At 46.6% G+C, this 25721-nt stretch overlaps 1 protein-coding gene and 1 pseudogene across 1 annotated transcript in view; one reads left to right on the forward strand and one right to left on the reverse strand.

Annotated features, from left to right (window-relative positions):
- LOC126475465 (facilitated trehalose transporter Tret1-2 homolog) overlaps positions 1-25721 on the reverse strand; it is a 77555-nt gene that overhangs the window by 6778 nt on the left and 45056 nt on the right. Inside the window, exons 3-6 of the mRNA XM_050103347.1 lie at positions 25427-25683; positions 19459-19836; positions 12284-12490; positions 5665-5946 (exon numbers count right to left, since the gene is read on the reverse strand). Coding sequence (XP_049959304.1) covers positions 5665-5946; positions 12284-12490; positions 19459-19836; positions 25427-25683 — 1124 coding nt within the window. The remainder of the gene's footprint in view (positions 1-5664; positions 5947-12283; positions 12491-19458; positions 19837-25426; positions 25684-25721) is intronic.
- Positions 7440-7557, forward strand: LOC126476061 (5S ribosomal RNA; annotated as a pseudogene).

Here is a 25721-nt window from a genome sequence, read left to right on the forward strand (position 1 = left end):
AATCATGGCGTCAGCGTTGTGAAAAATGTGTACGTCTGCAGGGCGATTACGTCGAGAAGTAACGCCAGTTTCATCGATTTCGGGTGAGTAGTTAATTAGAAAAAAAATCGGAGGCCTTAGAACTTGAATGCACCTCGTATATGCAGAGGGCACAACATGCTAGGACGGTCTACAGCGTCGCGCCTCACAGTTATGCTGAGGCGCAACACAGATAGTGCACATAATGTGGATCATATTGTACTTCCGCCCTAAGTCTTATACGTCCGTCATAGTTATGCTCTGACGTCACAAAGGGTGCTCAAGACAGGCACTATATCCTGCTTCCATTTGACGTCAGACAAATAGCTCAAAAACGAACATTCATCAACCAATCAGCCTCATTTTGTCAGTTACCGCAATTACCTGCTGCCATCAGTCGTCACTTGCCGACCATCATCATCAGAAGGCAGTTCTCACATAGTGTCGAAGTATTTGCTGAGTGACACAGCGTGCATTATTAACAGTGGCAGAACCTAGAACAGTCACCGAGGGCAGGGCCAGACTGGAACTACTATTTAAAATCAAACAATGGAAACTCCAGGTTGAAATACCAGCATTGTTAGGAAAACGATAGATTTTTACTCACCATAAAGATGACCTCTTGAATTATAGACAGGCACAATGAGAGACTGTTTCACATTATAGCTTTCGGCCAGAGGCTTCTTCAGCAAAGAAAGACCACACACACACACACACAAACACACACACACACACACACACACACACACACACACGCACACACACACACACACACACACACACACACATACACACATTCACTCAAGCAAGCACATCTCATTCTTACATGACTGCTACCACCAGCAGATCTGACCAGAACGCGACTGTCTGTGACCAGCAATCTGAAGTGGGGCAGGGAAGGGCGAGAGAAGAGTGCTATCTGGTGGGGCGTCCAGGGACTAGAGATAGGTAATCAAAGCCCTATCATTATGCTCTGAAACGAGGGACATTCTGCCCAAGGTCTTTCCCATCCTTCCTAAAGTGGTATACCATTTCCTAGCCGACCTCCACAACAACCTAGTCCATCATTATGCACTCCCAATCCTAACCACTTGCTGCACCGATCATATCCCTGCAAAAGACCTTCCCAGCTCTGCCATCTAGCACTTCCTATTCCAGTCCTGTCACAGGCTTGTATTATTCCATCATAGGCTAGCTCACCTGCTAAAGCAATAGTGTTGTGTATCAGCTCTGCTGGAACCATTCCACAGCTTTTTATATTGGTATCACTACCAATCAGCTGTGCACCAGGATGAATGGCGAGTGCTAAACTGTGGCCAAGAGCAAAGTAGACCATTCTGTGGTACAACATGCAGCTGAACACAACATGCAGCTGAACACAACATACTTCATTTCAATGCCTGCTTTAGAATGCGGTCCATCTGGGTCCTCCCCTCAACCATCAACTTTTCTGAACTCTGCAGACGGAAACTATACTCACAACACATTCTCCACTCCCGAAATTATCCCCTCTTCAACCTACGTTTACCTACTGTCCCCACACCCTCCATCCAACAGTTTCCACCCCCTCATCCTGTCGCATGCTCCCTTTTCACATTCCCTCACCCTCTTTGCTTGGTGCCCTCTGCCAGAGTACCTGTCCATCCTTTCCCCTTCACTGCTCCTCTCTTTTTCCGTTCTTTCCCTTTCCGCTTCCCATTTTTCGCCCACACCTCATCTCCCAATGCTGTGCCTGGCAGACTTCAGTCCAAACATGCTGCACCAGACAGTGCTCTTCTCCCCTACAACCTGGAACCTGCTGTCCCTTACCTTTCCCCATCCACTCCAGGGTGCTATTAACATGACGGTCGCATTCCAGTCGGAGCTGCCGGTAGTAGCGGTCATGTCTTTGGGTAAGGTGAGGTTGCTTGTGTGAATGTGTTTGTATTTTCTTTGCCGAAGAAAGCCTTGGCCGAAAACTATAATGTGTAACAGTCTTTCGTTGTGCCTACTTGCATCTCAACAGATCATCTTTCCTAATATTGTTGATATTAGATTAGTCAGTTATCCTTCACCGACGCATCTTTAGACCACTGTTCATAACTTTAACGTGTGTATCATGCCTGCACATCGTCTTCACACGAATGCTAGGTTCTTTTATAGGTAAGCTTTAATAAATGATTATTAACTGTCGATCGTTGTGTTGCCTACATTATTTTTGTTGTAGTCTAATTTGGCCTGCTACGAGACAAATTATAGCGTGCAACGTACTAGAACACTGGTCAAAATTCCGATCGTGACATAATTGGTAATTAGACGTAAAAGCGTTTCTACGAACATTTGCTTTACCTTGCATAATATCCAAGATCAATGCTTGGCTAAAGGACAAAAGTTCGATTATAACTGCAGTTAATTCAGAAGTTTTCCAAGATGGAGTTTTCCGTTGTAAGGGGCTCACATGTGCTACGTTTGAACGTTCATTCACGCAAGAACACACCAGTGGCACCAGAAAAGCGGTTATGATCGTTAGAAGTTAGTGTCTCACAACCTAACACACAAAGCAGCCTACCCAAAACTGTGCAAATGAGTACAGTTGGGTTAGCAATGAAAATTAGTACTGTCTGTGCAGGCGGCCGTTTTATTCGAAAGCTCAGATTTTAAATAACTCTCACAGCAAGAGCTCTGGCTCACTGGGACCCGAGTTCTTCTGCCCCAAAACGTGTTTCCCTGGCTGATACAATCTCCAGACCACATGGTACGACCGTTCACGTTCCATTTTAGGATAGTTTGAGTACTGTAGGCACCGGAAGTAGCGATAAAAGATTGATAGTTAATCAGAGAAACAGTTAATGACGTCTTTTCTCGCTAGTTACGATAATCGGAACATACAGAATGACTATGGCAACTCATAATTAAGGTAGCGTATGGACTACCCTCCATGGGGATCCTGAAGTAATCTGCCACGTTGTACTATCGTGCGCCACCATTAGACAGTATCTCTCTCAATCGTCCTGAGTTATGTGTTTGATTTCTTGATGTTGTGTACTCAGATTACTTACGTGTGTGGCTTTCTCTCGATTGATCAAGTGTTTTCTACTGGTTCACTAATAACCATCTCGTATTGTGGCAGTTTTTCCACCTATTTCCGTCCCTGCCTTTCCTTTTTCGATCGTGCGACTTCATAATTAATGTATTTGCTGGTCTTTTATCAATATACAGACACACTGATCATCACAAAAAGGGTTGCACCCAGAAGGCCAAGGCGGATTGCAATCATTGTTGGCAGGCAGGTAGATGCTACTATGTATACGAAATGATTACACTTTCAGCTTCCAACAACCAAAGTTTATTGCACTACATGGCCCCGGAAAGTACAGGTTAATATGCGTTAGGTCCCTTAGCTTGTGAAAGCAAGTGTCGAGAAGTCGTGGCATGGACTTGTACAGGTCTCGGATGCACTCCTGAGATACTGCATCCCAAGTCGCTTACAAATGAGCGCGCAGTCCCTGTAAATTGTTGGATGGAGGTGGAGTCATGATGTCTTACTCCATGACTCAGTACACATTCTCGAGCAGTGCGAGATTGGGCTATGCGGATGGCCATGGTAGAGTATTCGGCAAGGTATGCTCGGGAGGTGGCAGCAGAATGAGGATAAGTGTTGCCCAGTTGAAACAGGCCTAGACGTGGTCGTTCACGAATGGCGGAGTCACTAGTTGCAGGGTGCCCTCCATGTCCTGCCGTCCAGTTGTCACAGAAGCTGTTAGGAACACTGATGTTGAACAGGCACCATAGTATATCGTTCCCCACACTATCATACCAGGCTGGTGGCATTTGTGATGGGAGACCATAAACCACAGCTCATAGCGCTCTCCATTACACCTCCAGACGTGGACCCAGAGCTCATTCCCTCAAAGGCACTAAAATGACCCAATGCCTGTCTGTGTCGACGCTGCTTGGGCGTGAGTGGTATGCTTCATAATGGACAGTGTGTGGTGAGTCCTTCAATTGCCTGGCAGTGGTACTAGCAGTTACAGGATGCTGGATAGAATACAGGATAGCTCACTGAATGGCACCAATCATTGTCCTTGAGTCTGTTCATGCATGGTGGACAATCTTTCAGTCTTCTTGTAGTGTATGTCGTCTAAATCCTGTATATCCTTCATGCAAGTCTTCATCTATCTTTTGCCGCCAACAATGGATGACGATTGCGTCCACGCAACTGGTGTAGCATACAGTATGAAGACAGGACTACCCAGCCTCCCACAGCCCCATGATGTGGCTCCTCTCGAACTCATCTGACCGGGCAGTCACTGTCAAACATGTCGACTGGGTGCAGTGCACAGTCAGATGATGCTCTAGTGACGCTACCAATTATAGTACTGGCAGACATGGTCGATCGGGACCATCTTATATCAGCCAATGGGCACGAGCCAGGCAAGCCCAAGCTCCCCAATTGTGTGGCTGACTGCGCAAACTTAATTGTTGGCCTAGATGACGCTGTACAGCATACCCACCCAGTCTGCAGTGGATTGGTCGAATCCTCCTGGGCGCAGAACCTTTTATGACGATCAGTGTATCTAATTGAGTCTGTACTCTACTCTTGTTTAAGTAAAGGTGTTCTGTCCCCTTCAGCCCTTAACCTTTAATCATCCTTGATGTACTTCACTATGACTGCAAAGGCAAGATGGAAATGAGTTAGATACTTCAAGCACAATCAGGGCAGGTGTTTGAGTAGTCGGGTGGTCGCCTAACAGTTGGGAACGCGGTTTCACCTTTTCATGACTTCAGATGGATACAGGTTGCAGTAGTTATGCTGAATTGTAGTGTGCGTACTGTAAGACCTTCGGTACACACACCATCAGATTATTTGACTTGTCGCTCTAACGAAGTAGCCGAGTGTCAGCAATATGTCTCGTGGTCTTATTGTGGCGTGTTTATCTTCTGCCGTTAGGTCAGATGATAGAAATGCCACTTGCACGCTTAGAGTAGCAGATTGACGGTGACCAACTTAAAACAGAACTTGATTAATTTTCACACACATTTATTAAAATAATAAAATGCATAGACATTACGTAACTTGATTCTGGATGCTGTTAAAGTTGACAATCTGAAGTTGTTTGGTCTTGGTATGTTAATCTTATTCTCACATATCTCTGATACTTGACAAAGTGTCTATACATTTATCTTCATGGCTATGTACAGGAATATGGTAATCTTATTAGGTGCAGACTGAAACTTGACTATAGTCTGGTACAGACTAATGCAGACTGGTACAGACTAATGCAGACTGACTAATCGGAGGTCTGTACACTCGTTATAATACCTCGTGTGTTCAGGTATCACTGCGCGAGTGTGATCCGCGAGGAGAAAAGGTTCTACGTTAGCAGCAATCTCATTGGCTGCGTTACATATTAATACGCGGATCGGTGGAAGCAGAATTTGGTCCGTCTCTAAGGCAGCGCCATCTCGTAGTACGGAGACGGACGGGCGCTGCGCCTGCGCTGTTGTGCTTAGCGGGGCGCGCTCTAGTGGGAAAGTTGTCTACACGCTGACTACGTGGAACTATGTACACAACATGAATCGAGTACTGTGCAGAGCTACAACATATTATTCTTCAAAGTGAAGACCACACCAGTGAGAACAACAACAAAAACGGGGACAGCTCACCTGGAGCCAGTTGACGGTAGCGCAGACGGCGGCGGCCGTGGGCTTGTTGTCTGGGGTGAAGAGCTCGCCGAGCAGGAGCCAGGGCACGGGGCCGAAGCCCAGCGAGAAGGCGACGATGAAGAGCGCGACGGCGGCGAGCGGCAGCCAGGTGACCGCCAGCAGGCCCGACACCTGCGCCGCCAGCAGCCCCAGGCAGGCCGACATCACAGCGGCCGACACCAGCAGCAGCGCGCGCCGCCCCAGCCGGTCCACCAGCGCCGCAGACACCGCGGTCGCCGCCAGCTGCGCAACGCACGCTAGTTACTCCGAAGCTTCGACACCTGCTGCTGGACGCGGTCCGGTACGACACACGTTCAGAAAGTAAGTGTACTAGACATTTATATTTTTTTAATTAGAAAAAGATGTATTTGGTGAAATTACAGGATGTTCTTGCCTTTTTTGTTCACATAATTGCCATCCAGTTCACGGCATGATGGAAGCCGTGGCACAAGCTTCTTTATATCCTCATTGAAGAACTCTCCCTCCAGCCCCTTCCCCTCAGTTCCAAACCCCTCCCTGCACATGCTCGACGGTCGAAAATTTACACTCGTGTGTACTTTTAGGGAGGTGAAAAGACGATAATCTGAAGGCGCGTAGTCAGGGGAATATGGGAAGGTGGGTGGGTCTTGCTCAAGACATCCCACCCAAATGAGTCCAGTCCTCATGTCGTGGTCTCGCGGTCGCGTTGGCGCTTCCCGAGCACGGGGTCCCGGGTTCGATTACCGGCGGGGTCAGGGATTTTCAACTGCCTCGAGATGACTGGGTGTTTGTGTTGTCCTCATCATTTCATCATCATTCATGGAAGTGGCGAGATTGGGCCGCGCAAAGGTTGGGAATTTTTATGGGTGCTGATAACCGCACAGTTGAGCACCACACAAACCAAACATCATCATCACCAAATGAGTCCAGCAGCACCTTGGTGACTACGACTGTGTGAGGAAGCGCGTTGTCGTGCAACAAGTACACTCCTGTCGTCAGCAGTCTCCTTCTTTTGTTTCGAATGTTCCTCTCGAGATTTTTTAGGGTCTCACAATATCATATTGTGCATTGATGGTCTCCCCCTGAGGCAGAAATTCGACCAAAATCGCGCCTTTTAGGTCCCAAAATACTGACGCCAACTACGTTGGCACTTACTGTTGTACGTGGAAGTGATGCCGGGGCTGGACTTCAGTTAAGCAGTTTTAATTCGACATGGTACCACGGCACTACAGGTTTTAATTTTTAATGTTGACTGTGCCTTACTGTGGCATGTTATAGTAATGCTTCTGAAGAAGGATAGGTTATTTCAGCCGAAACCTGGGTAAAGACCAGAAAATTTTCGCAACTGAGGCAGATTTTTCAGCATATTAGTCTATCACAGTTGCTGCTAAAAATTCTTAGAAGGTAAAAGATCTTTGAGAATGACCCGAATATCAGCAACAGCCAGGTGGCCTGCAAGGATGTGGTAAGAGAGACGATCGACCATGTGGCACATTTGAAACTCGACGGTCAATTTGAGTCTGGCAATTAACCAACTGACTGATTTCATGTTATGCTACTTGCACCACTCCAACAGGGAAACGATTCGGACTGTCATCATAAATGACATAAACAATTGCTGCAAATCAATCAATAATGTCTTATGCGTCCTTCCACAGCGGTTGTAAGGCAATGGTTAATCAATTTTAATCAAACATAAAGAAAATGAGTTTATATATATATATATATATATATATATATATGTGTGTGTGTGTGTAGGCAACGGCCTTGCCGCAGTGGATACACCGGTTCCCGTGAGATCACCGAAGTTAAGCACTGTCGGGCGTGGTCGGCAGTTGGATGGGTGACCATCCAAGCCGCCATGCGCTGTTGCCATTTTTCGGGGTGCACTCAGCCTCGTGATGCCAATTGAGGAGCTACTCGACCGAATAGTAGCGGGTTCGGTCGAGACTACCATCTTACGACCGGGAGAGCGGTGTGCTGACCCCACGCCCCTCCTATCCGCATCCTCATCCGAGGATGACACGGCGGTCGGATGGTCCCGGTAGGCCACTCGTGGTCGGTCTGCGCAGTTACACTGACCACTGTGTCCGGATGGCTGAGTGAAAAAAAAAAGGAAAAACACTGAGTGAAAAGGGGGAGGGGGAGTGGTCAGAGCATATGTCCATTAAACAGGAGGCTCAGGTTCGATTCCAGTTCCGGTACAAATTTTCGACTTTTCCCATTGATTTCAAGCAATGCCTGCTTGCAGCCAACGTATGTAATTACTTTGTGTCTTAAAATAAGTTTTATTCCTCTGTTAAATTCTTTGTACGTAAGCACACTAGAATGATTTTTGTGCCATACACTAGCCGAAAAAATGGTCGAAATTGTCATTTGACAATGCTAGACTTGTTATTGCCACGGAAGGTACGGAATGTAGTTAATTTTTTGCCTGCTACATACGATACTGTTAATTGCACATGTAAACGGTTGTGGGTGGAAGGTTACTCTTGGGGCCTGAAGATGACACCATTTGGTTTCGAAACAGATAGTATGTTTAAAAAAGAATAAAAGACGTTGGATTCAAATACTTCTGCTAGTTTTGTTACCATTATTCAAGTATCTCTTGTCCGGCTACTGTCCCATTTTTCTTGATGGACTACCAGAGACTCATTTGGAAGTGGTTCTCTTGCCTGATTGGCGGACTAGTGGTTGTACGATTTTGTCTGGGTAAAGCAAGCAATGTATTTTTTTAGGAGAGGATAGGTAAAACTGAGATGCAAAGTACCGTTCGCTAATCCGATTCTGCCTCTTCTTTTCACAGTTCATTACACATTCTTCCTGTTTTCTTTCTTGTTCTATGTTCAGTTTTTGATGGGCTATCTACTGCATCATCTTGCCACTAAATCTGAGGGTGGTGAGATGGGGAGTCTTCCTTGTAAGTATGTATGTGAAAGATAATGAGGTTGCATGTATGCTTCCCTTGTAAGTATTAACAGCACTAAACCTGTTCTTTGATCTTTGGCACTGATGGGCTTAGAGACCAGTCTACACCCTACAATGTGTAGCTCTGAGAACACAAGACCTTCAACCCGACTCGGTCTGGCGATGAGCTTGTGCTTGAGATATGGGTGGACACACACTGTGCTAGCCGTCCGCTGTGGTCGAGCGGGTCTAGGCGCTTCAATCGGGAACCGCGCTGCTGCTACGGTCGCAGGTTGGAATCCTGTCTCGGGCATGGATGTGTGTGATGTCCTTAGGTTGGTTAGGTGTAAGTAGTTCTAAGTCTATGGGACTGATGACCTCAGATAAGTCCCATAGTGCTCAGAGCCATTTGAACCGTCTGAACAATTTGACAAAATTATGTCAGTCATGTTGCCTCTGGGAAAATGACTTGGTTCAGAATCCTTCCAAATTTTTACGTCTGGGGAAATAACTTGGTTTGCGGCATGTCAAGCTAAGGAATCCCAGTATAGTTTGCTGGCACCAGTACTTCAAAACAGATTTCCTCCGAGAAAGCCCCTTTAACGTTCAATAATGAATCCACAATCCTTCTACATATTTGCGTTGATTCAGTTGGCTGCATCCGGGGAAAGAAGAGCAACTCGCTGTGAAAGGTACGTGATACTTAAAAAGGTGGAAGAAAAAAAATGCCCTGATTGAGCCTTGAAAGTTGTCTATTTAACTGCGCTTTCGTTTTGCCCACGATGGTTTTGCTTCCTAAAATAGCGAGTTTATCCTTAACAATGTTCTGCGGGTTCACACCATGGCCAGCTTCGATTACTCCAGCGAAGCTCTTTGTGCTCTCTCTTTGTCTCCCCACTGAAGCATGTTTGTTTCTTTGGAGTGCTGCTGTGGTCTTCAGCCAACAGCAAACGTTAGCCATGCCTAGCCACGAGGCCATATAGTTCGCATAGAACTAATCTCGCCTGGTTGGTTTTCGATTTACTGCCCTGCAAAGGTGCAGATTCTGGATGAGATCTTTACAACTACTTGCCGTTGTGATAAATAGGCGAATTGTATGTAATTTCAGAGTCTAAAAATTCGCACATTTATCTTGTGATCATTCCGCGCACAGAACTTGCAGTGAATTATGACCTGGAATGGTATCTTTGCGAGTGGCGGCACAAAGACTCTTAGACTGCTCGCGTTTCGTAAAATGGAAGCCGATTTATGAAATCGAGTAATATCTTTTCAATTCGTTGGGTTACAAATTCAAATTTATCGTCCTCTCTTGCGCTATAAATAGTTTACTGTCTTGTTCGAAGCAGTGTCTTGAGAACATGTAATTTTGTGAGGTTTTCTAGAGTTTATTTTCGTGTTAAATTCAGTAAGAACCCATGCGGTTTTTATTATTTGCGTTAGTGTTCCTAGAACAATAGACATGTCATTTATTTCTCTGCATTATTTCGCTCAACCGAAGTCATTTCTTTATTATCATAAGTAAAATAGTTCCATGCTGTCATACTGTCATCTTGTGAAGACTAGTTGTTACAAGGTTCGTCACATCAGTGAACTATCGTGGCATGATTAGTTAAATGATGCAATCCTACGCTGCTGTAGCAGCCCATTAATAATAAATACCGCGTCACTACATGAATCTAATTTCAGGAGGCAGAAGGTAGGTCACTGGACGCTGTGCTAGAATAGTGGCGACCACGGAAGACTAGACATTGTGTATCTGTGTAATAGTAAGATAGTTCTTGGAGCGTAGTATGCAGTTCTCTATTTTCAGCAGCATGTTGTAGATTTGTTCTCAAATTAAGTCATGATCTCACTAGTATAATCAAGCACTTGACTAACTATTCTCTTGAGTCTAAATCCAGTGATTAAAGATACGGGGAAACAGCCCCATTGCAGTGATTTTGGCTGTAAGCTGTAAGCATAAACATTGTATAGCTTTTCGACAGGTTTTTGATGACTGCGTAACTAACCTGTTTCTACGGGTTATTACGTTATTATTGGGAATGCGATGTAATTAATGGTATTGCCCGTACACTGTTCGCGAGAATTAAACATTTAAAATAAAATAGAAAATGCATGAACACGGCATAATATCTGCTCCCAGCAACACACCTGAAAATAAGACTTAATCTAAAACATTTGTTTTAAAATAAAAGGGGAAATTAATCACTGGACCAGTGCGTAAGAAAACGCGTTGAATGTGCTAACGGGAAAGCTATGAGGTAAGTGGCTTAGGTGCAAAAACGTAACCTCGGAGTACAAGAGAAAATTGTGGATAAAATCATTTATTCCTAAGATATGGACGTGAGGCATGTACACAATTCCTGATAACATTAATTCCTAAAACATTAAAGAATAGCATCGATACATTCACCGTTATAATCTACACCTAAAAGTACTGGTGTGAATCATTCATACAACTGCTGTTGCCTGATAACTGATCGCAATAACTCGTGAAACGGTACACGTTTCGCAGTACACCCGCGTGCCCACGTGGTTTGTGGAGACGCAATTTCTAGGTATCGTGGCCAAGTTGCAACAATATCACATCACACAATCATGAACAGTTAGCGTTCTTTAAAACGAACATGAGATCAGACGGTTAGTGATGACGGTAGCCCAACAAACTCTAATGTTCAACCACGTGGTTGGCTCCCTACGGACGAAAGATACATAATGCAAGGAAAATTTACGAGAAGTCAAAGCTATTAATATTTAGAAAAATGAAAGCTTATACAGGCACAGCTGAAGGCAAACAGACACTCATACAGAAGCGAGTGCTCACTTCTTATCGACACCATTGTGTGGCGCTCTTCCGGCAGATCCAAGTCTGCTACAGAAATTTACTAAAAGAAAAATCTGCCGAAGTTTAACATTCCTTGCTGCGAAAAGGCAAAGAAATCTTTCAGAGCTGAAAAGCGAGACCAAAAGCTATCAGCTCTCTTCTCGCCAAGTAACAACACGCCACGCGGTCAGTCTAACTCGCCCTTCTTCGACTGGAGCACAGCTGTGGACGCTTCCCGTACCGGCGGCAGACTGCCTCCCGCTTCTCCAGCCTCTTCCACGCTCCGCGTGGCCCGGAAAACCCAAAGATGCCATTTCCGCCACCAACCTAACGCAGGTGGATTTCTCACAAGTAGCGCAAACCTCTTTGCCTACTTGACCACTACGAGAGTTGGCTATTCTGTACAAATGCTGCTGAATCTGTACGACTATCGCAGACTTTCTGTAGCAGACTATGCCACCGTCTAGCAACGTGACACACAACCACATTCATTCAATCACACCACAATGAGAGTTATGAGAAAAGAGAAACAAGGAAAAGAAAGAGAAATGCTACTGAAAATGGGTCACTGGACTAATGAAAGGTGGCTACAGGACCCTTCCAACTGTTCGCCCTTTATTGAATGTTAGAATAAACAGCTATGCATCTTCATTACCGCTGCATTTATATTAACTGTGTGTGTGTGTGTGACTACTTTGTTAATCATTCGTGGTTAGATCGTGTTTTCATTTCTGTACAGGGGTATAAATATTCATATAAAACAGCGCAGCTTAATAGATCGGGGCTTCACCTCACTTCTCATGATAGTATCTCTTTCTTAAACACGGCACACCGCTTACAATCTGTGTACTGCAACTAGCTTCAGCTTACCTGCACAACACCGATGACGATGGTGGCGGTGGAGGGCGACATGAAGGAGGCACCCGCGTTGTTGAAGATCTTCTGGGAGTAGAAGACGACGGCGTTGACGCCGCTCCACTGCTGGAACACCATGAGTCCCAGCGCACACACCATAGCGCGCCGGGCGGCTCTCGACCCCCACAGGTCGCACACTCGACTGCTACGCAGCTTCGCTGCCTGAGGAAAGTAACGTCCAGAGAAAAGGTAGGTAAATGTCTGGGTGAGACAAATATTACTACGCTAGGTTAGGCAACTATTGCAAACGAACAAAGAAAATGTGGAAAATTTTAAGACAGAATGGCGCCACCACTGTCCAATACAGCTTTCGTCAGTTTTGGAAAAAGACGAATATTTCATTCTTCCCTGTCATCCTAAGTTTCGATGTCATTATGGTCACAGAGTGTCTGAACAGATGGCTTCGATCCGTTTACAGATTAGACAAAACCAAAACTTTTTAGGATTTTCTGTCAAGTCGGCAGATAGAATTTTACCTTCTAATTGTATGAACGGTTCGCACGCGGCTCTCCTTACGCCAGTTTCGGCTTCGTTCAGCTTTTGTTTGTCTGTGAGGCTTTGGCTACAGTAAAACTGGCACTGAGCTATCGAACTACGGCGGGTGTTGCCCACCCTTCACAACTTCGCTCGGCACATATCTGTCTAGGGCGTGCTGCACAATACTCCTGAACATCGTCCATTGAACTGAACATTTACGGTCCTGAAATGAATTTTTCATGTTGTCCGCTCGCTCAAGCAAAATGGCTCAAATGGCTCTGAGCACTACGGGACTTAACATCTGCGGTAATCGGTCCCCTAGAACGTAGAACTACTTAAACCTAACTAACCTAAGGACATCACACACATCCATGCTCGAGGCAGGATTCGAATCTGCCACCGTAGCGGTCGCGCGGTTCCAGATTGAAGTGCCTAGAACAGCTCGGCCACACCGGCCGGCTCGCTCAAGCAACCTGAAATTAGTCTCATTTTACTCTTGCTAAGAAGAAACATTTTTCATATATTCCTGTTTTCAATATTAACACTGCTGCTGTGGCTAACTGATATTTCAGTGTTTTAGTCGGTTATTAGTAAAAAATGAAAAACATTATAATCAAGACCCAACAAATACCGAAAAATACCGGTTATTCAAAACTTTAATACCGGTATCGGTTTCAACTGGCCGGTTTTTTCCATCTATGACCCCTTCTCTCTGCTTCTTGGGCTCTGGCCTGGGGCCCTATTTTGCGTCATTTGGCAGCTCTGTCGATCGGACCGGTAGGCGAGCGGTCCGAACGGCCTTATTTTCGAAGGAGAGCCACCACGTTATTCTATAAGCATTTCGGAAGAGATGCTGCACGGTTCTAGCGAACCAAGGTGATGTTGTCAGTTATCTTCGCGCCAACCAATCAAAAGCAAGCGGCCGTAGATCTGTGCATGCGCACTACAGCGTACACAGAGTCACAAACCCATATCGGCTAGCAGCGGACACAGGAACGCTATTGTTCGCAGTACCACAAAGTTTGGTAAGAGTACGTAGTACTGCTTAAGTTTCTTTGACCACGGGGTTACTTGCATACATACTGACGATAGGGTATTTGACTGTGTTCTGGAAATAGTCATAAATTCAGTATTATGCCATTTTATTCTCATTCACATTGACATCTTGTTTTGGATTTTACGTTTCGGAATATGAGTTAGGAATGGTGTGCTGTACCACACTGCACAAACACACTTATAAAAGTGTGTCGAAGAATAAGTTGCACACAATGTGATTGTAACTAGCTCATAGAGATCCAAATGATGAAGCAACCTACTTATCCGCATGATATATCAACCATTTAGGTATCAAAAACAAAACTTAAGAAACGCTTTCCGAGAACGTGTGGCGAGTGCAGCTATTGAAGTTCGTCGTAGTTTATAGTGCGCATCTGGTGAATCAAAATGTTTCATATATGATGGTATAGTCCAAAAATATTAAGGCGGGGATCTTTCATCTCTGTATACTGTTGTTAAGAATTCAATCGCAGATAAGAACTCGACTAAAGCACGACTATAAAGATGACTGCTGCTAGTTTCATTTGCGGTAATTAAAGTGGTGCTCTTAGATTCTTGTTTAACCGTACACTCGAAAATCGCTACGTATTCGGAAAAAATGGTGAATTATTTGTAACAAGAAAAAATATAAATGTCACTGTCGGTTGTTTCAAGCACGGAATTTCATCTTTCATCTTTTAAACATGCGAAAGTCATGAAATCGAAGATACTCGTTACTGAGAAAGCGCGCTCTTACATGTGAATAACGAATATCGAAGAAAATTGCTTAAATTTCACAAATAACAAAGTCTCAGAATATATTAAAAACATAAAGGGGAAAAGAATTTTTATACCCAGCGAAATGAGAACCTTCAACCTTTAGCAATCCGGTTTCTTGCCTTAACCACGTAGATACAACGACTCAGACAGAACGAGCGCTCTTTACCTGCTGATTTTAACGGAGAAGGACCTAGGTTGACTTCTATGCCGAACGATGTGGGCGTATGTCGCAAAAGCATGAAATTTTGGAAGGTTTCCATTACCAGACATCACAAAATTGCTTTCCATTGTTACTTAAAAGTTGTAAACGCCTTTCGAATATAAATAACTAAATCATTCGCAGGAAAAAGTACGCAAAGTCACTAGTAATTCCAGCTAACACTCATGTCATATACGTAAACAGAGCTGACGTCTTGAAAATTAATGATTTTTAAGCTCTTATTTACACAAAAAACAGATATTTTGTGAGAATATTGACCGAACTTGTTTTTTGATGTCGCAGTCATTCACTGTAACAACAATACAAACTGTAGTCCTAACAAAGGAAAACAGTCTATTATGAACTCACTTTCCACTCGGATGCGTCCTGGTGATTCTTCAAAATGGTTCAAATGGCTCTGAGCACTATGGGACTTAACATCTGTGGTCATCAGTCCCCTAGAACTTAGAACTACTTAAACCTAACTAACCTAAGGACATCACACTCATCCATGCCCGAGGCAAGATTCGAACCTGCGACCGTAGCAGGGTGATTCTTCAGTAAAACATAATACACACATAAAAAAAGTTTTGCATCATCTCGGTTCCGAGAGTTCCGGAACCTGCACAGAAAACTGGAAAAGAGATCAACATAAACATAATTTGCGTCCTTTTTATCGCTCATGAAAACCACACATTAAATGTTGTACCACAATACAGCAAGCCCCTCAGAGGTGGTGGTCCAGACTGCTGTACACACCGGTACCTCTAATACCCAGCAGCACGTCCTCTTGCATTGATGCATGCCTGTATTCGTCGCAGCATACTATCCACAAGTTCATCAGATTGTCCCACTCCTTAACGGCGATTCGGCGTAGATCCCTCAAAGTGGTTGGTGGGTCACGTCGTCCATAAACAGCCCTTTTCAATCTATCCCAGGCATGTCGATAGGGTTCATGTCTGGACAACATGCTGGCCACTCTAGTCGAGTGATGTTGTTATCCTGAAGGAATTCATCCACAAGATGTTCACGATAGGGGTGCGAATTGTCCATGAAGACGAATGCCTCGCCGCCGATATGGTTGCACTATCGCTCGAAGTATGGCATTCACGTACCATACAGCCATTATGGCGCCTTGCATGACAACCAGCGGCGGACGTCGGCCCCACATAATGGGACCCCAAAACACCATCTTACTGCACTCGCTAGACAGTGTGTCTAAGGCGTTCAACCTGACCGGGTTGCCCCCATACACGTCTCCGACGATTGTCTGGTTGGAGGTATATACGACATTCATCGGTGAAGAGAACGTGATGCCAGTCCTCAGCGGTCCATTCGGCATGTTGTTGGGCCCGTCTGTACCGCGCTGCATGGTGTCGCGTTTGTAAAGATGGGCCTCGTCATGGACGTCGGGAGTGAAGTTGTGCATGATGCAGCCTATTGCGCAAAGTTTGAGTCGTAACGCGATGTCCTGTGGCTACACGGAAAGCATTATTCAACATGGCGGCGTTGCTGTCAGGGATCTTCCGAGGCATAATCGTTAGGTAGCGGTCATCCACTGCAGTAGTAGCCCTTCGGCGCCTGAGCGAGGCATGTCATCGACAGTTCCTGGCTCTCTGTATCTCCTCCATGTCCGAACAACATCGCTTTGATTCACTCTGAGACGCCTGGACGCTTTCCTTGTTGAGAGCCCTTCCTTGCACAACGTAACAATGCGGACGCGATCGAACCGAGGTATTGATCGTCTAGGCATGGTTGAACTACAGACAACACGAGCCGTGTACCTCCTTCCTGGTGGAATGACAGGAACTGATCGGCTGTCGGACCATCTACGTCTAATAGGTCTAATAGGCGCTGCTCATGCATCTACATCTACATCTACATTTATACTCCGCAAGCCACTCAACGGTGTGTGGCGGAGGGCACTTTACGTGCCACTGTCATTACCTCCCTTTACGGTTCCAGCCGCGTATGTTTCGCGGGAAGAACGACTGCCGGAAAGCCTCCGTGCGCGCTCGAATCTCTCTAATTTTACATTCTTGATCTCCTCGGGAGGTATAAGTAGGGGGAAGCAATATATTCGATACCTCATCCAGAAACGCACCCTCTGAGTTTGCTAAACATCTCCGTAACGCTATCATGCTTACCAAATAACCCTGTGACGAAACCCGCGGTTTTTCTTTGGATCTTCTATGACTCCTCTGTCAACCCGACCTGGTACGGATCCCACATTGATGAGCAATAGTCAAGTATAGGTCGAACGACTGTTTTGTAAGCCACCTCCTTTGTTGATGGACTACATTTTCTAAGGACTCTCCCAATGAATTTCAACCTGGCACCCGCCTCACCAACAATCAATTTTATATGATCATTCCACTTCAAATCGTTCCGTACGCATACTCCCAGATATTTTACAGAAGTAACTGCTACCAGTGTTTGTTCCGCTATCATATGTACAATAAAGGATCCTTCTTTCTATGTATTCGCAATACATTACATTTGTCTATGTTAAGGGTCAGTTGCCACTCCCTGCACCAAGTGCCTATCCGCTGCAGATATTCCTGCGTTTCGCTGCAATTTTCTAATGGTGCAACTTCTCTGTATACTACAGCATCATCCGCGAAAAGCCACATGGAACTTCCGACACTATCTACTAGGTCATTTATATATATTGTGAAAAGCAATGGTCCCAAAACACACCCCTGTGGCATGCCAGAGGTTATTTTAACGTCTGTAGACGTCTCTCCATTGAGAACAACATGCTATGTTCTGTTTCCTAAAAACTCTTCAATCCAGCGACACAGTTGGTCTGATATTCCGTAGGCTCTTACTTTGTTTATCAGGCGACAGTGCGGAACTGTGTCGAACGCCGTCCGGAAGTCAAGGAAAATGGTATCTACCTGGGAGCCTGTATCTAATATTTTATGGGTGTCATGAACAAACAAAGCGAGTTGGGTCTCACACGATCGCTGTTACCGGAACCCATGTTGATTCCAACAGAGTAGATTCTGGGTTTCCGGAAATGACATGATACGCGAGCAAAAAATATGTTCTAAAATCCTGCAACAGATCGATGTCATCTTTGGGTGGGTTTAGTGACATCTCTGAACACTCAAAGGGACTGTGTCTGTGATACAATATCCACAGTCAACGTCTATGTTCAGAAGTTCTGGGAACCGGCGTGATGCAAAACTTTTTTTGATGTGTGTAAATGAAACTGGCAGGAAAACCACTCAGTATTTTTGAAATAACAGATTCCAGCTACAAACAAATCACTCCGAACCGAACATGTGGCCATACCGAAACCTAACGAATTCTCGGTACAGCTGTTGGAAAAATCGCCGGGCGAGGCTTACAGAATAGCAGCTTTGGCTAACGAAACGAAAATGACGTCACTATCTAAGTAAACCTACCGCACCGATCGGTATAAACAACACAGAATTAGTGCCCTAGGTAACCAGTTCGCTTTGTCGTGGAGTGCCTGCCGTGCCAACACCGACTCAAAGGAAGGCCTCGGCGCTAGTTGTCACGTCAGCTAGGCACGGCGAACGCCAGGTCTGTTGCAGGCAGAAACGTCTGGGCGTGCTTATCACTATGAATCTCTTATTTTTGGACAAAATGTTTGGTATTGTTTTGTATTCTGCAATTTTATTTAGATGAAAGATTTTCTTACTATCGTAACGCTACAAATGAAGATGATATCTGTGAATTACTGAATCCTGTCCAAACAAACGTAGATCAATGTTAGAAGACGCTTTGCCCCATTTACATTGAAGTAACTATATTTACTTGATCCATTTTGTTATCGAAACTTACCCCAACCCCCTTACAATGAAATCGTTTCTTTTATTTATTTATTTATTTTCGTTTGACATCGTCAGTGGAAATGTGAACTAATTTACATGTGTAAATGTCCAACTGTTGCCAGTCATTAGATTACAGTCATTTTCAACGAAAGGAATTCTAAACAGGAAACAAAATAGCTTCATACATCGAAAATACTGCTGAGCTTAAACCTTTTTAAACAGGTACATTAGAAAAGATAAATATTCCCCTCTTGCAACTGAAAGGAGAACCTTTATAAGATAAAAAAAATTTTATTTGATAAAACAAGTATCTCTCTTTTGCCTCTTCTTCTGTCCCCCACCCCCTCCCCCAACGTGTACAATAGCAAGATATTTCATTAACATTCAGTGCTCCTCAACCCATAGTCAACCAAGATACCTAAAGAAGAGCACCAATATGTTCACAGTTTCTTGTAAAAGCAACCCAGTACAAACGTACCTCGCGCAGATTTACAAATAAGGTAAAGAAGCACGAATTCTGTTGCTGCTGGACCATGAAGTTGTTTTTGTATGGCAATCCTTAACACAGGTGGAAATTTAAGTTTAGGAGTACACTATTTGTTAAGAAGTGTAATGAATCGCACAATTAATTGATTGCAGAAATCTCTCGGAACAATGTGTGTCGGTCAATTACCGCCAATAGTTTCACATTTTCCTGTGTCAGGGAGGGAGACACCTCCATTACGAGTACGCCTGCAACAGACCTGGCGTTCGCCGTGCCTAGCTGACGTGACGTCACGAGCGAGCGCCGAGGCCTTCCTTTGAGCCGGTGTCGGCCGTGCGCGGTTGCCTACCTTGACGGCGTCCTGCAGCTCGGCGATCTCGTCCGTGTAGTCGTAGCGGGCGCCGCGCAGCCTGGCGAGCGCTCTGCGCGCGGCGCGGTCGCTGCCGGCGGCCAGCAGGTAGGCGGGTGACTCGGGCAGCCAGCAGAGCGCGGGCAGCAGGAAGGCGGCGGGCAGCGCGGCCAGCGCCAGCGCCAGCAGCCGGTGGTCTGCCAGCAGCCCGGCCGCGTACCCCGCCAGGATGCCCGCCGTCACCTGCAGCTGGAACAGCGAGCCCAGCGCGCCGCGCACGCGCGTCTCCGACACCTCCGTCACGTACAGCGGCGCCGCCACCGACGTCGCGCCCACCGCCAGACCAGCCACCAGCCGCCCCACGTACAGCTCCCACACCTGCAAAGTGCCGATCACTCGTACTGCTGCTCCTACTGGTACGGGGCTGTAGTTAACTTCATACACGTTTCTCTAGCATTTGAATATAGTAGAAATACGTATACACTGGAGCGTATAGGTATGCGTATTCAAATAGAGAGCCTCTTTTTTTTTCCTTTATTGTATTTCGATTCCCCCCGAAGGGGGCGGGCTGGCAGCAGCTTATTACGCTGCTCTGCAGCCTACAGACTTTTTAAAACGTAAGAAAGAAGATAAAAAACAATAAAAGCAAGCGATAACACGATGACTGAAATTGTAAAACGGCGGAAAATTGTGGAAAGTTAAAACAAAAAGCAAAGGGTTGGCAAAGCTAATAAATACACACGAAGCAGGCAGGGAACATAGTAGACAGACAATTAAAAAACAAGGCGACAGTCTGGTTTCTGTTTGCAAGAGATATAAAAATCACACCCAGCAACAGTATGATGGCCGTTCGCAATACTTCGGAGAAGACACGCAACACTGAACACTCACTGTAAACACTGTACTAAAATGTCGGCACAAAGATAACACACCATAGCCGAGGGCAGATGGGGGAGGGGGGGAACTGGGCAGATGAGGGGGGGAGGCGAAACAAAGAGGGCAGAGAGGAAAAACGAAAGGGGGGAACCAAAGGAGGGAGAGGACTCATAAGGGGGGGGGGGGAGGGGCAGGGCAGATGCGAGAGGGAGTGGGAAAAGGCAGACGAGGGAAATGCAAAAGGACTCACGGGAGAGAAGGGGGCAGAGAGAGGGTAGGTGGGGAAAAAAGAGGATGGAAGGGGTGGAGAGGGAGCCCAAGAAAAGGACGGAGGAAAGGAGGGGGGGTGAGGATCAGAGTTGAGAGGAGGGATAAATCGAGGGAGACAGGGCATTATCCGGGAGGGGGAGTTGATGGAAGCCACCGTGGGAAAGGAGATGAAGGGTGTAGAGATGGAGGGTAGGGGGGACACCACAGTGAAGACGTGGCAGGGGGCAGGGATGTAACCAGGGGGTGAGGGAGATCAAGGTGGTGGGAGGTGTAGAGTATGCAGATATGTTTGAGGAACAGGAGCAGATGGGAGAAAGGAATGAGGTCATAGAGGATCCACGTGGGGGACGGGAGGCGTATACGGAAGGCGAGGCGAAGTGCATGAATCTCAAGGATCTGGAGGGACTTATAGAATTTCGGGTTGGGGGGGGGGGGCAGATACCCAGGCGGGACTGGCATAACAGAGGATGGGATGGATAAGGATTTGTAGGTGTGGAGGATGGTAGAGGGGTGCAACCCCATGTCCGGCCAGAGAGGAGTGAGGAGTCAGAGGCAGTTGTGGGCTTTGGATTGCATGGAGTGGAGATGAGGGATCCAGGTGAGGTGACGGTCAATGGTGAGGCCATGGTAGGTGAGGGTGGGGGTGAGGCGGACAGGACGGGCGCAGATGGTAAGGGAGAAATCCAGGAGCCAGAAGGAGCGAGTGGTACGACCTACGACGATTGCCTGGGTCTTGGAAGGATTGATTTTCAGGGGCCACTGGTTACACTATGCAGCAAAAAGGTCAAGGATTCTGGAGAAGGCGTTGGGACCGTTGGAGGGTAGGAGCGAGGGCGAGGAATGCGGTGTCATTGGCATATTGCAAGAGGTCTACTGGAGGGGGGGGGGTCGGGGCATATCTGCCGTGTACAGGAGGTAGAGGAGAGGGGAGAGGACCGAGCCCAGGGGGACACCTGCAGAGGAGTAGAAGGTGTGGGAATTGGCATTATGGATGGTAACATAGGAGGGGCGGTGGGAGAGGAAGGAGGCCATCAGACGGATAAATAGAGAGATGTGAAGGGCTTATTTTCATAGTGGTACAAGTCCAGTTTTGTTCACTCTGAGATAACAGAGTCCTAAAGTTAAATGAGCGCTGAAAAATCTGCAGTTGAGATACCAGAAATATTCAAGTATATACTAGGTGGTCCATTGATCATGACTGGGCCAAATATCTCACGAAATAAGCGTCAAACGAAACAACTACAAAGCACGAAACTTCTCTAGCTTGAAAGGGGAAACCACATGGCGCTATGGTTGGCCTGCTAGATGGCGCTGCCATAGGTCAAACGGATATCTAGCGGGTTTTAAAAAAAATAGGAACCCCCATTTTTTATTACATATTCGTGTAGTACGTAAAGAAATATGAATGTTTTACTTGGACAACTTTTGCCATCCGGAGTGACCGAGTGGTTCTAGGAGCTGCAGTCGCAGGTTCGAATCCTGCCTCGGGAATTTCATTGTATACTCAATGAACTGAACTGTGGACAAAGCCTGACCAACAGGCATTACGTGGATTGACCAAAAATGATAGCTAGTTTCTAGCTGAAAGCTAGATCTGCCAATAAAAATTCCAAAGGACGACTGATAGCTGAAATCTGTTATTTACAAACTTATGTGGGTAACTGATTTTAAGTTTTAGAATACGTGGCGTGCTTTGTAATCTATAGACAGTATACCAAGTTGAAGTCATTTGTGAATAAAAGTATGGTGTTGACGTCTTTCATAAAAATAGATAGCTTCTTGAGTATTTGCCACCTTGAGTTAACCTGAGCGATTAGGATGAGAATTCATTAATCAGATAAAGAATCATATAAATTGTGAATGTCCAAGAAATGCAAATTTAATGATATCTTTGAATATAAAAAATTACGGTGAAAGTAAATCATCGCCAATTAATGGATACAGACTCTAAACAGAAAGAAAAAAAAAGGAAAAGAAAAAAGACCTAACACCGCGAAAGAGTTGTGTAAATTGGTCAAAAATTGATATTCATACAGACATCGACGGAAAATGCCAAAAGTGTAAACTTTGGGGGTCAATATACGAATGTATGACGCTGCGATGCAGTTTCGCAGCTGGCAAGGATAGTAAACAGGGGACATGTCGATAACAGGGTAAGTCTTTGCGAATTTCATTCCGTGTTCTCAGCTGGACAGTGAAACATCCCCATAGAAAATTTAAGAATCACAGTGCTGATAAGCCACTTACGTTATTTGATTTTCAAACAGCTGAGCAAAACTGAACATACTCAGACATTTCTCTCTTTACTTATTCTGACCAACAGTAAACTGACACACAATATTTTTAGCGCAACGCAATCTGACTTTCAATAATCCCTACAAAAGAATGGCCCTGAGTAACAAAAAACTTCGTTACTCAAACTACTGCAATACAGCGAGCGCCAACACTGCCAGCTAAATTAAAGATTCTAACTACTGAAGGCACTATCTACTGATAGGCATTGTTAGCAAATGAAAGATTTTGATGGAGAAGAAACTCTGTATTTACCTTAATAGTGTTCAAAAGTCATAACATATATATATATCAGTTCATGACATCCAGTCTTACAAATTTCCTTTTTCTGACGGACACACGTCCAGATCATCCACTCTCGAAACTCTGCCATCTCTCTCCCCACATGCACCACTGCTGGCGGCTCACCTCCAACTGCACAACACTACACGCTGTTCATATCCAACTGCCCAACACTACAATAGCCAATATTTCAACAATGCAAGCTAACTAAAGACTGCACACAGCACAGTTAGTGATTTCCATACAGAGCGCTACGTGGCGTTACCAACATAAAAACCTAAACAGCCTACTTACAACAGTAACTAAGCCTCGAAGACAGGTGCGTAAACAATATAGCAGGTGTCGGAACTTGAGTGAGGATGTGTATCCAGGCTCAAAGAAGCCGGTTGGAGTAATCCGCGAATCGCTCGACCTTTGCATTAGGAGCGATGAAATGAGATGATCGTATGGCATTGTTGGCTGGGATGTCCCATTCGAGTTCGGCCGCCACATTCGACGACTTGCGGCCGGTGATGAGGATGAAATGAGGGTGGGGACAACACAACACCCGCGAAGAAAAATCTCCAACTTGGCCGGGAATCGAACCCGGGCCTAGTGCATGGGAGGGAAGCTCGCTACCACCCAGCTAAGCAGGTGGACAGAGAAGCGATGGCACCATTCGACAATGTAGGCAGGAATGGGTAAACTACACTCCTGGAAATGGAAAAAAGAACACATTGACACCGGTGTGTCAGACCCACCATACTTGCTCCGGACACTGCGAGAGGGCTGTACAAGCAATGATCACACACACGGCACAGCGGACACACCAGGAACCGCGGTGTTGGCCGTCGAATGGCGCTAGCTGCGCAGCATTTGTGCACCGCCGCCGTCAGTGTCAGCCAGTTTGCCGTGGCATACGGAGCTCCATCGCAGTCTTTAACACTGGTAGCATGCCGCGTATGTGCAGTTGACGGACTTTGAGCGAGGGCGTATAGTGGGCATGCGGGAGGCCGGGTGGACGTACCGCCGAATTGCTCAACACGTGGGGCGTGAGGTCTCCACAGTACATCGATGTTGTCGCCAGTGGTCGGCGGAAGGTGCACGTGCACGTGCCCGTCGACCTGGGACCGGACCGCAGCGACGCACGGATGCACGCCAAGACCGTAGGATCCTACGCAGTGCCGTAGGGGACCGCACCGCCACTTCCCAGCAAATTAGGGACACTGTTGCTCCTGGGGTATCGGCGAGGACCATTCGCAACCGTCGCCATGAAGCTGGGCTACGGTCCCGCACACCGTTAGGCCGTCTTCCGCTCACGCCCCAACATCGTGCAGCCCGCCTCCAGTGGTGTCGCGACAGGCGTGAATGGAGGGACGAATGGAGACGTGTCGCCTTCAGCGATGAGAGTCGCTTCTGCCTTGGTGCCAATGATGGTCGTATGCGTGTTTGGCACCGTGCAGGTGAGCGCCACAATCAGGACTGCATACGACCGAGGCACACAGGGCCAACACCCGGCATCATGGTGTGGGGAGCCATCTCCTACACTGGCCGTACACCACTGGTGATCGTCGAGGGGACACTGAAGAGTGCACGGTACATCCAAACCGTCATCGAACCCATCGTTCTACCATTCCTAAACCGGCAAGGGAACTTGCTGTTCCAACAGGACGATGCACGTCCGCATGTATCCCGTGCCACCCAACGTGCTCTAGAAGGTGTAAGTCAACTACCCTGGCCAGCAAGATCTCCGGATCTGTCCCCCATTGAGCATGTTTGGGACTGGATGAAGCGTCGTCTCACGCGGTCTGCACGTCCAGCACGAACGCTGGCCCAACTGAGGCGCCAGGTGGAAATGGCATGGCAAGCCGTTCCACAGGACTACATCCAGCATCTCTACGATCGTCTCCATGGGAGAATAGCAGCCTGCATTGCTGCGAAAGGAGGATATACACTGTACTAGTGCCGACATTGTGCATGCTCTGTTGCCTGTGTCTATGTGCCTGTGGTTCTGTCAGTGTGATCATGTGATGTATCTGACCCCAGGAATGTGTCAATAAAGTTTCCCCTTCCTGGGACAATGAATTCACGGTGTTCTTATTTCAATTTCCAGGAGTGTATGATCGAGCACGGCGTCAAGAAGCGAACGGTCGACCTAGAGCGCCGAAAGAATGTGAGGAGCGAGCAATCGTCAGAGAGTCACTCAGAGCCCTGTATTCAACACCATCATCGGTACGACGTGCAGCTGACGCTTCGGCGAGCTACTCACGGAGTCGCTGTGGGCGATGATCATCCAGGAGGCGATGAAGGGCAGCAGGAGTGCGGCGATGAGGCTGCGCGGCCCCACGCGGGCCGCCAGACAGCCCGCGGGCAGAGCGCCCAGCGCGGCGCCCACGTTGAGCAGCGCGCTCACCCAGGAGCCCGCAGACTCGGACACGGGGAACGGGTTGGTCTCGCGCTGCAGCAGCGGCAGCGCCGGCGACGTGTAACCCATGCAGGTGCCCGCCGACAGCGCGCCCGCGGTCGCTGCCGACAGTAGAGGAGCGGGATTGTGAGCTGGCGCC

This window comes from Schistocerca serialis, chromosome 4 (genome assembly GCF_023864345.2).
Source record: "Schistocerca serialis cubense isolate TAMUIC-IGC-003099 chromosome 4, iqSchSeri2.2, whole genome shotgun sequence".
NCBI classification, from domain to species: domain Eukaryota; kingdom Metazoa; phylum Arthropoda; class Insecta; order Orthoptera; family Acrididae; genus Schistocerca; species Schistocerca serialis.